The sequence below is a fragment of the Asterias rubens genome, chromosome 20 (genome assembly GCF_902459465.1).
Source record: "Asterias rubens chromosome 20, eAstRub1.3, whole genome shotgun sequence".
NCBI classification, from domain to species: domain Eukaryota; kingdom Metazoa; phylum Echinodermata; class Asteroidea; order Forcipulatida; family Asteriidae; genus Asterias; species Asterias rubens.
In genome coordinates this window covers 3671042-3683953 of record NC_047081.1, presented here as the reverse complement: position 1 = coordinate 3683953, position 12912 = coordinate 3671042, and the positions used below count along the sequence as shown (strand labels likewise).

At 37.4% G+C, this 12912-nt stretch overlaps 1 protein-coding gene across 1 annotated transcript in view; it reads left to right on the top strand.

The window, feature by feature from the left end:
• The first annotated feature begins 3327 nt into the window (after positions 1–3327).
• The window catches only part of LOC117303777 (5-phosphohydroxy-L-lysine phospho-lyase-like), a 30290-nt gene continuing 20705 nt past the window's right edge, over positions 3328–12912 (top strand). The window contains exons 1-4 of the mRNA XM_033788129.1: positions 3328–3418; positions 3675–3780; positions 5999–6087; positions 11792–11910. Coding sequence (XP_033644020.1) covers positions 6035–6087; positions 11792–11910 — 172 coding nt within the window. The 5' untranslated portion in view covers positions 3328–3418; positions 3675–3780; positions 5999–6034. The remainder of the gene's footprint in view (positions 3419–3674; positions 3781–5998; positions 6088–11791; positions 11911–12912) is intronic.

Genomic DNA, 12912 nt, shown 5'->3' with positions numbered 1-12912 from the left:
GATAATGACCAGTGTTTATAACTGGTTATGAGCGGGACAGTTTCTTCATTCCTATCGGTCGAGAGCAACAGCTGGAACAGTTGTTTACGCGATACGCACGACGCGCACAGCAATCTCCTTATAAGGAGTTGTTTTCCAGAGGGCCTGACCATTTCATAGCTGGAGGGGTGTTGTTTTGACAAAAATCATTGAACAATTTTAATTCTTGCATTTATTTTACTTTTTGACCTAAAAGTTTTGATGTTTTTTGACTGACAAGGTATTTATGAATGGGAATCAAAGTGTGTTGAATCGGTTTTCAACTAGTGGTTTAATCCCACCGAGGCCTGGTTCTTGATAATTTACCTCGATTTCGTCTCAGTAAATTATCAAGAACCAGACGTCGGCGGGTTTAAACCACTAGTTGAAAACCTCTTCACCACACATTGATTCCCTTATTATAACTTAAAGACTTTTGATACACACGCTCATTATGCATAAAAGGAAATTAATTAGCCTTGTTTCTATGGCTTGAATAGTAGTATAGATCAAGCTTATAAATGTTTGACAGAAAAATGTATTCAGTCACTGAGTGATTATACTGTGCGACAATGCATGAACAAAACGCTTTTAATATTTGCCTTTTTAAAGATATATAACAGACACAACAAACCTTTTCATGTACACCAAAACATCACAATATTTTTCTCATGGACGACTCCAACCTTATATGTTGTGACACAATCTTGTTATTTTGGGACAAACATACCGGAACAACTTTGTAGGGAAGCGACCCTTGAAGCATCGCTGCAAAGTGGCCCAAACAAACTTGTTCAATCATTAATCTGTAAATTTACCCTTTGACCTATCATTAAGGGCAGTGTACACTCTTGGTAATTACTCAAAATAATTATTAGCATAAAACCTTACTTGGTAACGAGTAATGGAGAGAGGTTGACAGTATAAAACATTTTGAGAAACGGCTCCCTCTGAAGTGACGTAGTTTTCGAGAAAGAAGTCATTTTCCACGATTTAGATTTTGAGACCTCAAGTTTAGAATTTGTTGTCTCGAAATCAAGCATCTGAAAGCGCACAACTTCTTGTGACAAGGGTGTTTTTTTCTTTCCTAGTTATCTCGCAACTTCGACGACCAATCGAGCTCAAATTTTCACAGGTTTGTTATTTTATGTATATGTTGAGATGCACCAAGTGAGAAGACTGGTCTTTGACAATTACCAATAGTGTCCAGTGTCTTGACAGCAGGGTTTAAAGTTTAGTTCTTTTATAAATTGTACCACACCGTTATAAAGTGTGAAGCTTTGAGTAATGTCAGAGTTTAAGAACTTTATTTTTCACTAAACGTAATAGTTGGGAGTTTGAGCTTGGCTGGTAGAGGAGAATGCTCCCACTTTTTTGGAAGCAATACTGGTTATCTGTCTCAACAGATGTAAGCAGTTACTTGTCGCTGAGTAAGTCATTGTACCAGAGGTTATTCTAAATAAAAATTTGAAAATGGCTTATTCAAAAACACACTCCGAACTAATAGACTTTATGCATTGACGTCATCCAGCCACCATCTTAGAGGTAAAATGGTGACGAATCATTCAAAACGCACGTATTTGTCAGTGCGGCGCACAGGATTGGCCAATGAACCACCTCCTATTGACCTCTAGGTGAGGGTTTCTACTGAAATGATGTCATGTGCATAAGGTCTATTAGCTTTAAAGGTCTTTTTAGGTCTTTTGGCTGTAAAGAAATGTACTTTTTCTGATTTCATCACAATTTACAAGTGATTTTTTTTTTTTTTTTTTAATACAACCTATATTATTAAGCCGCAAACACTCAAACGCAATTTACATTTTCTGTAACATGTTTTGTTTGCTGTGGATCCACCTTGAAAAACTGTTTTAGTTCGGTAAGATAATTGTTTGGTCATCAATGACCTAGCAAGTTGATATACCTTATTCAAATAATATCTCACCATAGCTTTAATTTTCAAGACACATTTTGAAACTTAACTTTTAAAACTTTTAAAACAGTCTACTAAAGAATCATACTTCAGTGATTATTATTATTTTAAATTGTACATTTCATAATGCATTACACTGTTTGTGTCTATTTATATTTAAATAGTATCCCTTCACAATATCCTGCTTAATTATTAGTGTAAAATTTAGCCCACTGGTATTCAAGTTATTTGATTGCCCCCCCCCCCCTAATTTGGTCTATCTTGCTTGCCACTGTGATTTTTATTCTACCATCATATGATTTTGTTTCAATTACTTTAATCTTAGATTAATTTTATTTGATTTTATGATTTTGTCCATTTTTGCTTTTGATTAAAGAAATGAGATTTAAAAAAATAACAGGAAGATAAACAAAATTCTTGGGCATAGTAAGCTTCAGTTTTTATTGGTGAAAGGGTATAATATTTTTTATTTTTGTTTTCACATTTATTGAAAAATTGAAAGTTGAAAATTATTGAGGAAAATAACAATTCAATCTAAGTTTTATTTCTCAGACATGATATTCTACCCTTTTCGGCCTGATTTTTTATTTGTCTATATATTAGTTTTGCGACCAGAAAAACTGAATTTTTATGAACTAGCCAGGATATTCCATAAAAACATAAATTATTTATAGGTCGGCCCTTGTACTGGAGAAAATGTCCCGCCTGTTTACTGCTTTGTTTGTTTAGAAAGCGCATTCTCAATTGTTTGTGCTAATTGTTATAAGAGTGTTGTTTCAGCTAGTCTTATAGAAAAAAAAGTTGCCCTCTTGGAAAACTTCAGCATGCATCAATACACACACATGCAGACCACTAGCTGCCCATGACAAGTGCATGTGACCGTCAAGTTTACACACCGTTGCCCTGACATAATAAACTTGTAACAGTCCTCTAAACAAGTGGTACAGAAACCTTTTTGAGAACTTTAATTCAAGAAGTTCAGAGTGTGTAATTTGTAAAGGGATATAATGCGGTATTTAATTAATTATCTTCATTCCTTTAGCAGTTTAGATATAAACAGAGTAGTAGAACCCTGTTTTTTGTCCGCAAGATAAATAAACAAAGAAGGACTGATACAACTTGATAAACCAGTGTCTAGTCTTGGTTCAATACGTTACACAACGTGCAACCATTGCTTTGATATCAACGCATTTTTTAGCAGAGCCGTACGCGGCTCTGGATAGTATTCAACAGCGCCCTCTTTGTATGGAATATGTTCCATCCGTCACAAGTAATGCGCTTTGTCAAGACTACATGGCGTAAAAACAACACCGCAAACAAACGTCATGTGACCGAAATTGCACGATCAGCTGTGCGCACTCTAGCTAGCTAGCTACGCGCTAACACTCTACGCACGTACATATTCTGCCTATCGAGATCGGGCCAGCAACGTTGGAATTTAAGCAGCGGAGATAGCTTTTTGTTGGACGGGTAAAATTTGGTTTATTTACACAATAAGTTAAAAAAGTATCGACAGTTCAAGCTTAGAGCATACTCTGTCCTTACTCTATGCTTAGAGGTATGCTGTCTCCATGGTTCAAGTTTGCAAGAAATCGTAAACTTGTTTCTATTTCAAACTTGCTTGCTTTTGTTACACATGTCGCTGATTTTTGTTTTATTACTATTTAATATAGCAATGTTAAAAATTTAATGTAACTTGGAATCGTTCATTATTTTTTGTTGACAGAACAATAGCTACAGGCGTGCAGATCGCAAGTCTATCAGTCAGTGTCAAGCAGTCAGTGTTTATTCCCTTGTCATGCTTGTGGTATAATTAGCTGAAAACTAAAAAGGTAACATTTGGATTGTTTACATCAATTTTGTACCTTTCCTTTCCTTCTTATCTTTTTGCTGGCTTAGTTAGGCCTAGGCCTACTCTACAGGCATCGACTATTTTGTATCGGTATTAATTACTCAAAATAATTATTATTATCATAAAACCTTACTTGATTACGAGTTAATGGGGAGAGGTTGATAGTATAAAACATTGTGAGAAATGGCTCCCTCTGTCTGAAGTAATATAGTTTTGAGAAAGAAGTAATTTTCCGCGAATTTGATTTCGAGACCTCCTCGAAATCAAGCACCTGAAAGCACACAACTTCGTTTGACCAGGGTGATTTTTCTTTCATTATTATCTCGCAACTTCGACAACCAATGAGCTCAAATTTTCACAGGTTTGTCATTTTTTATGCATACCATATGTTGAGATACACTAACTGTGAAGACCAGTCTTTGACAATTACCAATAGTATACACATAATGAATGTTTATGAGTGCAATGGTGCGAATATGTTCATGAGTTGAAAGATGGAATGTTCTATTCAACGAGGCGGAGCCGAGTTGAATGGAACATTCCAGCTTTCAATGAATGAACATTTTCGCACCATTGCACGAATGAAAAACATTCATTATTTGTTTTATATAACATCCAAGTAGATCTTTGTCATTTTGATTGAAAGGTACAACTTTCAAAACAAACAAAGCGTAGGCCTACAATTTTTAATTGTAGAAGCCGAACGCTAGTAATTTTACTAATATGCCTTGCAGTAACACTGCTGCGTTACCAAAGACACGCGCACGCAGTGATGTTTTTACTCAGCTTTTTGGTAGCGTGCAATGGTACTTTTCGGATGGAACGAAAAAGCACGGTGAGTGACTCAGCGTGTATTGGTACTTTTATTTGCTATCACGTGACCGACAATCCTCCAATCAAATAGAAAGGATCTGCTTGGGTGTTATATAATATCCACTGTCTTTTGACTTTAACAATTCCCATTGCGCAATTCAATTATCTGGACTACTGCAGCAGTCTAACTCTAATGTAATAATAACATTATATTATATAGACCTTATCACTGTCACGTTTCTCGCCACTCTGGTTTTTTAATTGTTGAAAGGCATTGAAAAATAAATTATCATTATTATTTTTATTATTGTCTTTTCCTTCCCTCAATGCCTTTCAAAAATTTAGAAAAATCAGCCAGGCGGGAATTGCGAAAAGGTCTATGCACTGCGCTGTGCTTTAGTTTTAAACAACTTCAAGTAAACGGGTAAATGACTCTATCCGACTGCCACCTTTTCATTATGAAATAATCTATTGCATATATTTTTACTCAAATGAAATTTTCTTAATTGGTGACAATCAAATAAGTTGAAAAGTGGCAGTCGGAACACAGCATTTTTAGTTACATTTCTTCCTCCATAAGTTTTATCTCGATTCAGAACCACAAGGCATTGTGGGTAGGTAAAGGAGCAGTCGACGACTGCAGTGTACATTGTCATGCACGACGCGCGCACGCATGGCCTATCTCTTTGTGGGATCAACAGCGTCCTCGTTTGATATTTTGCTATTCTCGATAAACCTTATGGTGTGAAAGTGTTCGTCGCCTTCTCCGTCATTTTCCTACGAGGTCTTTTAGTGCCTGCATGCAGTTTCGGCGCAGCATCTGAAAATTTTGCAGTAAAACTTGAATGTCATTATTTCACCCCAAAACAGGAAATCCTGAGACATAGGCCTACCAGCCCCCTGCAAAAATATTCACGTCAAGTTCTGGCTTGGTTTTAAACAATGCATGTAAACCAACCGTATTTTGTGTTATACGGTCTATCATGGGAGTCACCAGCATGTGTGGGCAGCGAGCCGTATGGATCCCTTTTATCACTATTAATTCGAAAGCAACAGCTCATTCCAGTGTGGCAGGAATCTAGGCATATATGGGAATAAAAGAGTAGGCCTAGTGACTCGTTCTTAAACTGAGCTAACTGGTCCTGGGGCAGATTTCACGAAACTTTACGCAACTGCGTAAGTCCACTTGCGCAGCGTTTATGGCGTAAGTTGCGCCATAAACGTTGCGCAAGTGGACTTGCGCAGTTGCGTTAACTTTCGTGAAATCAGGGGCTGCTGTCTGGTCACTGTCTAGTCTAGTCACTGAAAAATTTAAGGGCAAACCGTTGCCCCCACAAAAAACTTTAACTATAAGTTGTTTGGTTCTTTTCTTTTTTCTTTCACAGACTACCTGAATTGTTTGAATGTGCTGAGAAAAAATAATGGAGGATCTTCCAAAGGAGAGGACTCTTGAACTGCGTCAGAAACATGTCAGGTAGGTTCCCCTGGCTGCGTTCAGCTTGCATGATCATCAAATGTAGCAAAACCCTTACTTACAATCAATCTATCTATGACCCTACCTTTCACATAGCTCTATGACATGTTTTGTAACAATACCTACACTAGAATAATCCTAGCTCTCGGTCAATAAGATAAGTCCTAGTAGTTATTTAAAACTTAAAGCTAGTCCTAAGTTCCTAAGTAAGAATGAGTAATTAGTTTTTGGTTTTTACCCATATACACCGATGTGTGTAGCACTGTATACTCAGTACTTTCCCGAGTCCTGTGAAAAAAATCACAGGCATTTTTACGCGGGTGGGATTCAAACCCACGACCTTTGCAATTCTAGAGCAGTGTCATACCAACTAGACGACCGAGATTGCCCAAATTGTCTAGTTGGTATGACACTGCTCTAGAATTGCAAAGTTCGTGGGTTCGAATCCCACCCGAGTAAAAATGCCTGTGATTTTTTTTCACAGGACTAGGGAAAGTACTGAGTATACAGTGCTACACACATCGGTGTATATGGGTAAAACCAAAAATTAATATTCTTTATCCCCGATGCAAATTTAACATCTATTAAAAAGAATGAGTAACTAGTCCTAACTTGAAGTGAGACTAGTCTTAACTTTAACTAATGCGAAATCCATCCCCGGAGCGGACAGGATTTGTATGCAGAAGATTAGAGAGATTTGCTGCTTGGTTTATTTTCAGTAAGAAATGTTCATATTGTTCAAACGTAGTTGATATAATTGATGTTCAGACCTGATTATCCACAAAAGCACTGAAGGCGATTGCCTCCTTGCCTTAGTGCCCTTGAAATGCTCCAGTAGAAATTTACAATTTCTTCATAGGGTGCCCTTATACTAAGGAGAAAATGCCTGTGGTGTCCTTGCCCTTTTGAAACAGGTTGACGCTGCTCGGGCCGAGTTCGGCTTGGAACGTTGTGACCGCGGGTATGTCCAATGTTAGAAATGGACCCTTCCCATGAAATATGCTAATCACATTCACGCATGCGTACAGACCCTGTTGGTTGGCAAACGCCATAGAGTTGTGCACTAAGCAGACGCGCAATCGCGTCTGCGTCACGCACCCATTAGCCGTGTACAAAACAGCGCGATGTTCCCTCATTTTGCCAACCAAAACGTTAGTGCGCACGCGCTATGTGCAATTTACATATTTCATGGGAAGGGTCTATTGCTTTCTGCCATCCAGGGCAAAGCATACAGGCCTGTGATGTACCGTTTGTCAGCAGAACTTTTTTTGAACTTGTCAGCAGAAGTTTACCTTTTTGAACTTTATCTTCACGTAATTGTGTGGTGTGATGTCAAAAACGCTATCAAACTATACTAATTATATCAACTACTTAGAGATTACTGTACATGTACTTTAGATACATGTATAACGTTTGAATCCGCACAGCCCACATTGGACCATTCCGTTGCAAACAACATTGTTACAATGAAAAACTTCGCCCATCATCTGTTCTGTTTTGACAACTGTAAATAAACACTTCATACAGTTCAAATAGATCCACACAATATCATTATCATAGTTTGTTTATTTGTACATTTAAAGTCCAAATTTCATTGATTGAACTTTTGGTATCATTGTAGAAGTAAGTTAAGCCATGGAGGTAGAAATTGAGCACGCAGTTAAAAGCATCCGGGTGTTATAATAATTATGGTGGTCGTAAATTGAATTTTGAACGTTAAATTTGAATGATCAAGCAAAATAATGAAAGTTTAGGTGTGGACCATTCTCAAACTGTAGCCTACTGTAAGATCTTTCCAAACAAGGGAACTTTGCGAAGCTTCCACGTAGGGTGGCAATATAAACACCAACATGACCAATCTGGTAAAAGCCAATCTTTCTCATACACACATTGGTTTACTGAACATAATTATGAATTGTTGCAATGAAAAACTTTGCCCATCATCTGTTCTGTTTTGACAACTGTAAATAAACACTTCATACAGTTCAAATAGATCCACACAATATCATTATCATAGTTTGTTTATTTGTACATTTAAAGTCCAAATTTCATTGATTGAACTTTTGGTATCATTGTAGAAGTAAGTTAAGCCATGGAGGTAGAAATTGAGCACACAGTTAAAAGCATCCGGGTGTTATAATAATTATGGTGGTCGTAAATTGAATTTTGAACGTTAAATTTGAATGATCAAGCAAAATAATGAAAGTTTAGGTGTGGACCATTCTCAAACTGTAGCCTACTGTAAGATCTTTCCAAACAAGGGAACTTTGCGAAGCTTCCACGTAGGGTGGCAATATAAACACCAACATGACCAATCTGGTGAAAGCCAATCTTTCTCATACACACATTGGTTTACTGAACATAATTATGAATTGTTGCAATGAAAAACTTCGCCCATCATCTGTTCTGTTTTGACAACTGTAAATAAACACTTCATACAGTTCAAATAGATCCACACAATATCATTATCATAGTTTGTTTATTTGTACATTTAAAGTCCAAATTTCATTGATTGAACTTTTGGTATCATTGTAGAAGTAAGTTAAGCCATGGAGGTAGAAATTGAGCACACAGTTAAAAGCATCCGGGTGTTATAATAATTATGGTGGTCGTAAATTGAATTTTGAACGTTAAATTTGAATGATCAAGCAAAATAATGAAAGTTTAGGTGTGGACCATTCTCAAACTGTAGCCTACTGTAAGATCTTTCCAAACAAGGGAACTTTGCGAAGCTTCCACGTAGGGTGGCAATATAAACACCAACATGACCAATCTGGTGAAAGCCAATCTTTCTCATACACACATTGGTTTACTGAACATAATTATGAATTGTTGCAATGAAAAACTTCGCCCATCATCTGTTCTGTTTTGACAACTGTAAATAAACACTTCATACAGTTCAAATAGATCCACACAATATCATTATCATAGTTTGTTTATTTGTACATTTAAAGTCCAAATTTCATTGATTGAACTTTTGGTATCATTGTAGAAGTAAGTTAAGCCATGGAGGTAGAAATTGAGCACACAGTTAAAAGCATCCGGGTGTTATAATAATTATGGTGGTCGTAAATTGAATTTTGAACGTTAAATTTGAATGATCAAGCAAAATAATGAAAGTTTAGGTGTGGACCATTCTCAAACTGTAGCCTACTGTAAGATCTTTCCAAACAAGGGAACTTTGCGAAGCTTCCACGTAGGGTGGCAATATAAACACCAACATGACCAATCTGGTGAAAGCCAATCTTTCTCATACACACATTGGTTTACTGAACATAATTATGAATTGCATGAACAAAATCAATAAACTGTGATTCAGTAAAGCTGGTCTTTTGACAATTTTATTAATTTGGGGGTAATAAAAAATGTAATGTGATAGGCCTACACAACCAGTGTACATTACATGTATGTAAGCGTTCAGTGTGTGTGTGTTGTATTGAAGTGCATGCATGCTGGGTCGTCCCTGACTTTTTGGTGTCTAGCTTGAAGGACCTGTTAGCTTTTCATTTCAATGGCCTAGTCAGCTTCTGCGCTTGTCCATATTAATTATGGATATTTTTCAACACTGAGCTAGCCAGAAGGACCACTTTGGAGTGAAGTTTGACTGGTCGTAAGGTGTTTTGACCATTGTTAAGGGAGAACAATGGACTGTACATAAAATAATAATATAATAATAATATCGAAGTCTTACATAGCGCACGTATCTACCAAACAAGGTACTCAAGGCGCTGAGTATAATACAAACTTTCAGAAAGATAGGTAATTGCAGTGATGAATTTTGAGACCCAATTATTTAGCACCTTATAATGGTTTACAAGGTGCTACGGCGCATACAGCAGCCACAGCCAGGAACACTGGGGTGAACCCCTTCTCTTTTTGAAAAGTACACTGGGTTCTTTAACATGCGTTACACAACACATGGGACCAACGGCTTTACGTCCCATCCGAAGGACGAAGCAATGGTTTAAGTGTCTTGCTTAAAGCCATTGGACCCTTTCGGTACAGGAAAAAAAAAAAAAGTTCACAGATTTACAAATAATTTACAGGGTTTACAGAAGGTAATGGTGAAAGACTTCTCTTGAAATATTAGTCCATGAAATGCTTTACTTTTTGAGAAAACAGTAAAACAATATACATTCTCGTTAGCGAGAATTACAGATTTATTTTAAACACATGTCATGACTCGGCGAAATGCGCGGAAACAAGAGTGGGTTTTTCTGTTATTTTCTCCCGATGACCGATTGAGCCTAAATTTTCACAGGTTTGTTATTTTATATATAAGTTGTGATACACGAGGTGTGGGACTTGGACAATACTGTTTACCGAAAGTGTATAATGGCTTTAAGGACACTAGTGTCACGGCTGGGGATTCGAACCCACACTCTGCTGATCAGAAACACCAGAGTTTGAATTCGGTGCTCTTAACCGCTCGGCCACGACACTTCCGCACATGTTCATGTAGCTTTGCTTCTTGCACAGAACCCCCACGTGAATGTAGAGCCACGACTTCCTGCTTCATTTGCATTGTATTCAAATTGTTTGGATGAAAGTGCCATTAAATTATACACAGAGTTTTAGGCCTATTTATGATTCTGTTCACTGCTGCTAGGCTCTACACTGACCGTGACCTGCAAGGTGCCAATAGCCAAGCCTATATGTGTGTAATGGTGATGATTTTCCATGTACATTTTTTAGCCATTATGAATGTGAAGGGACATGTAGGCATGAGTATGATGTACAATGGCTCTTACTGATGGAGCCTCATACAGTCATGTTGGTTCAACACTTTAAATGAAATCAAGATTACAATGTCAGAATGCAGCAACCAAAAGTTTCAACCTGGATGTAAAACGATCCAATTGTTTAGTAAGTTAAAGTTAAACTATTTCCTAATGAGGGGCTACCTAAACGCCAAGCTGGCACCAAATTTCTCCTATGGATACAAACATTGGTTGATCATCTATGACTATGAATTGCACCAATCAATCAACTGTGAATGAGTAACTATAGACAACACTACACATGTACCACTTAGTGTCACCTATCTTTATGAAATTGTGTCTGGAGAAATTTTGCAATTCAGAGTTTTCTTCAGGCAGTTGAACACACCCAGCAACCTACTGGTACCAACGCAAGGTTCTTACTAAAAAGTGATGTGACTCATGGCTGCATGTCTTCCTAAAGGCCCACAGAACCTTGACTTACTGAAGGCACAGCTTACACACAGCTCAATGGGAGAAACAAATGAAACCTGACACAATTGACCTTTATCACCGTGCAGCCATCTTGAATTTCTCTCATTGATATCAATGTTACCAAACCAAGGCTGGGAGAACAAAATAGTCTGGTTCTTAATTGCAATGAATATTAGCATACATTATTGTTATTCGATACGAGGAACATGACCAAGATGGAGTCGGCATGAAAAGGTCTATGGAGATTGCAGATGTCAAATATTTGATATGATGAAAACTAATGTCCCAATGTCCAGTCACCTTCTGTGCTTAAGGTTAAAATTCTACACTTTGCTAAATTTCCGCAATAGCTGTGAATTGCAATTTTATTTTAGGACTGGTTCGGACGTTTTGAGAACTAGTTTGGAATTACCCAGCCTTTAGCAATGAATCTCACCCATGAAAGATATAACGATGATAAATAGTTATGTTTCTTGATTGAATCAATTTATGTCTTATTTTTGTCTTAGTGCGGCATGTAAGCTTTGGTATCCAAGCAGGCCTCTCAAGATAGTCCGTGCTAAGGGCCAATACATGTATGATGAGCTGGGTAATGAGTACTTGGACTGTATCAACAATGTCTGTCATGGTAAGTGTGTCTCTGAATTCTCAGCTGTGTTCATCAATTGCCCTCTAAAATGGCACACCAAAAATAATTCAAACATTGACTTCTTACAAACCTGCCGTCGATTTCACTAAGAGTTAGGACTCGTCTTATCTCGAGTTAGGACGAGTAACTTGTCCTAACTTAGGATTAATCTTAAGGTCTGCATGCTACGGTGCAGGGTTGGGACTCGTCCGAAGTCCTAAGATTAGTCTTAAGTTAGGAAGAGTTTTGTGAAATCGACGGCTGCCTTATTGCATATTCGGTACATCATTCCTAATACGTAGTGAAACATGCATTTAAATGTAGTATACCTGATGATGACTAGAGCAAGCTAGTCGAAACAGTGAGAACAGTTCAAGAACATCTGACTTTGTCTGATTAATTATGATCCTGTAAGCTAAAGTAGTAGTCCCAGCCAATTTTCTTTACCTTCCGCTTGGTTAGTAGTTAAAAAGCAGGCCAATTCTTTTCAGAACTGAGAAGTCTCTCGAACATCCGATAAATCTACTCCAAGAAGTCTCTCGAATATCTGATAAATCTACTCCGCAGTAGTAGAATAAAGAAAGACAGTTTTCTAAGAACAAACTCTACCTGGCAAGTAGATACACACATGGTGTTACATTATCGCAAACCAAATATATTGATACCTCGCCATGCAATGCCTCAAATCCTATACCTTAGGTTTTCGGATACGTTCTATTGTGTTTATAGGGGCCTATGTATCCTCCATTTGGCTGTTTAGAATACACAATCTGGGAAACAATTCATGCATGAAACGTCCTGTCTGTTAGTTTTGGTTACAAAAAAAACAAGCTTCCCTGAAGCCCAAGTTGTCCAGCTGCTAACCACACCTTATATTAAATTCAAGATCATCAAAACTGTTGGCAAATACATGTAAAATGTACAATTCAGTTGTGTAATGGTAACTGGTGTCATGTATTATCAATTTGCAATGACGGCATTTATCCTACAATCGGTGCCTTT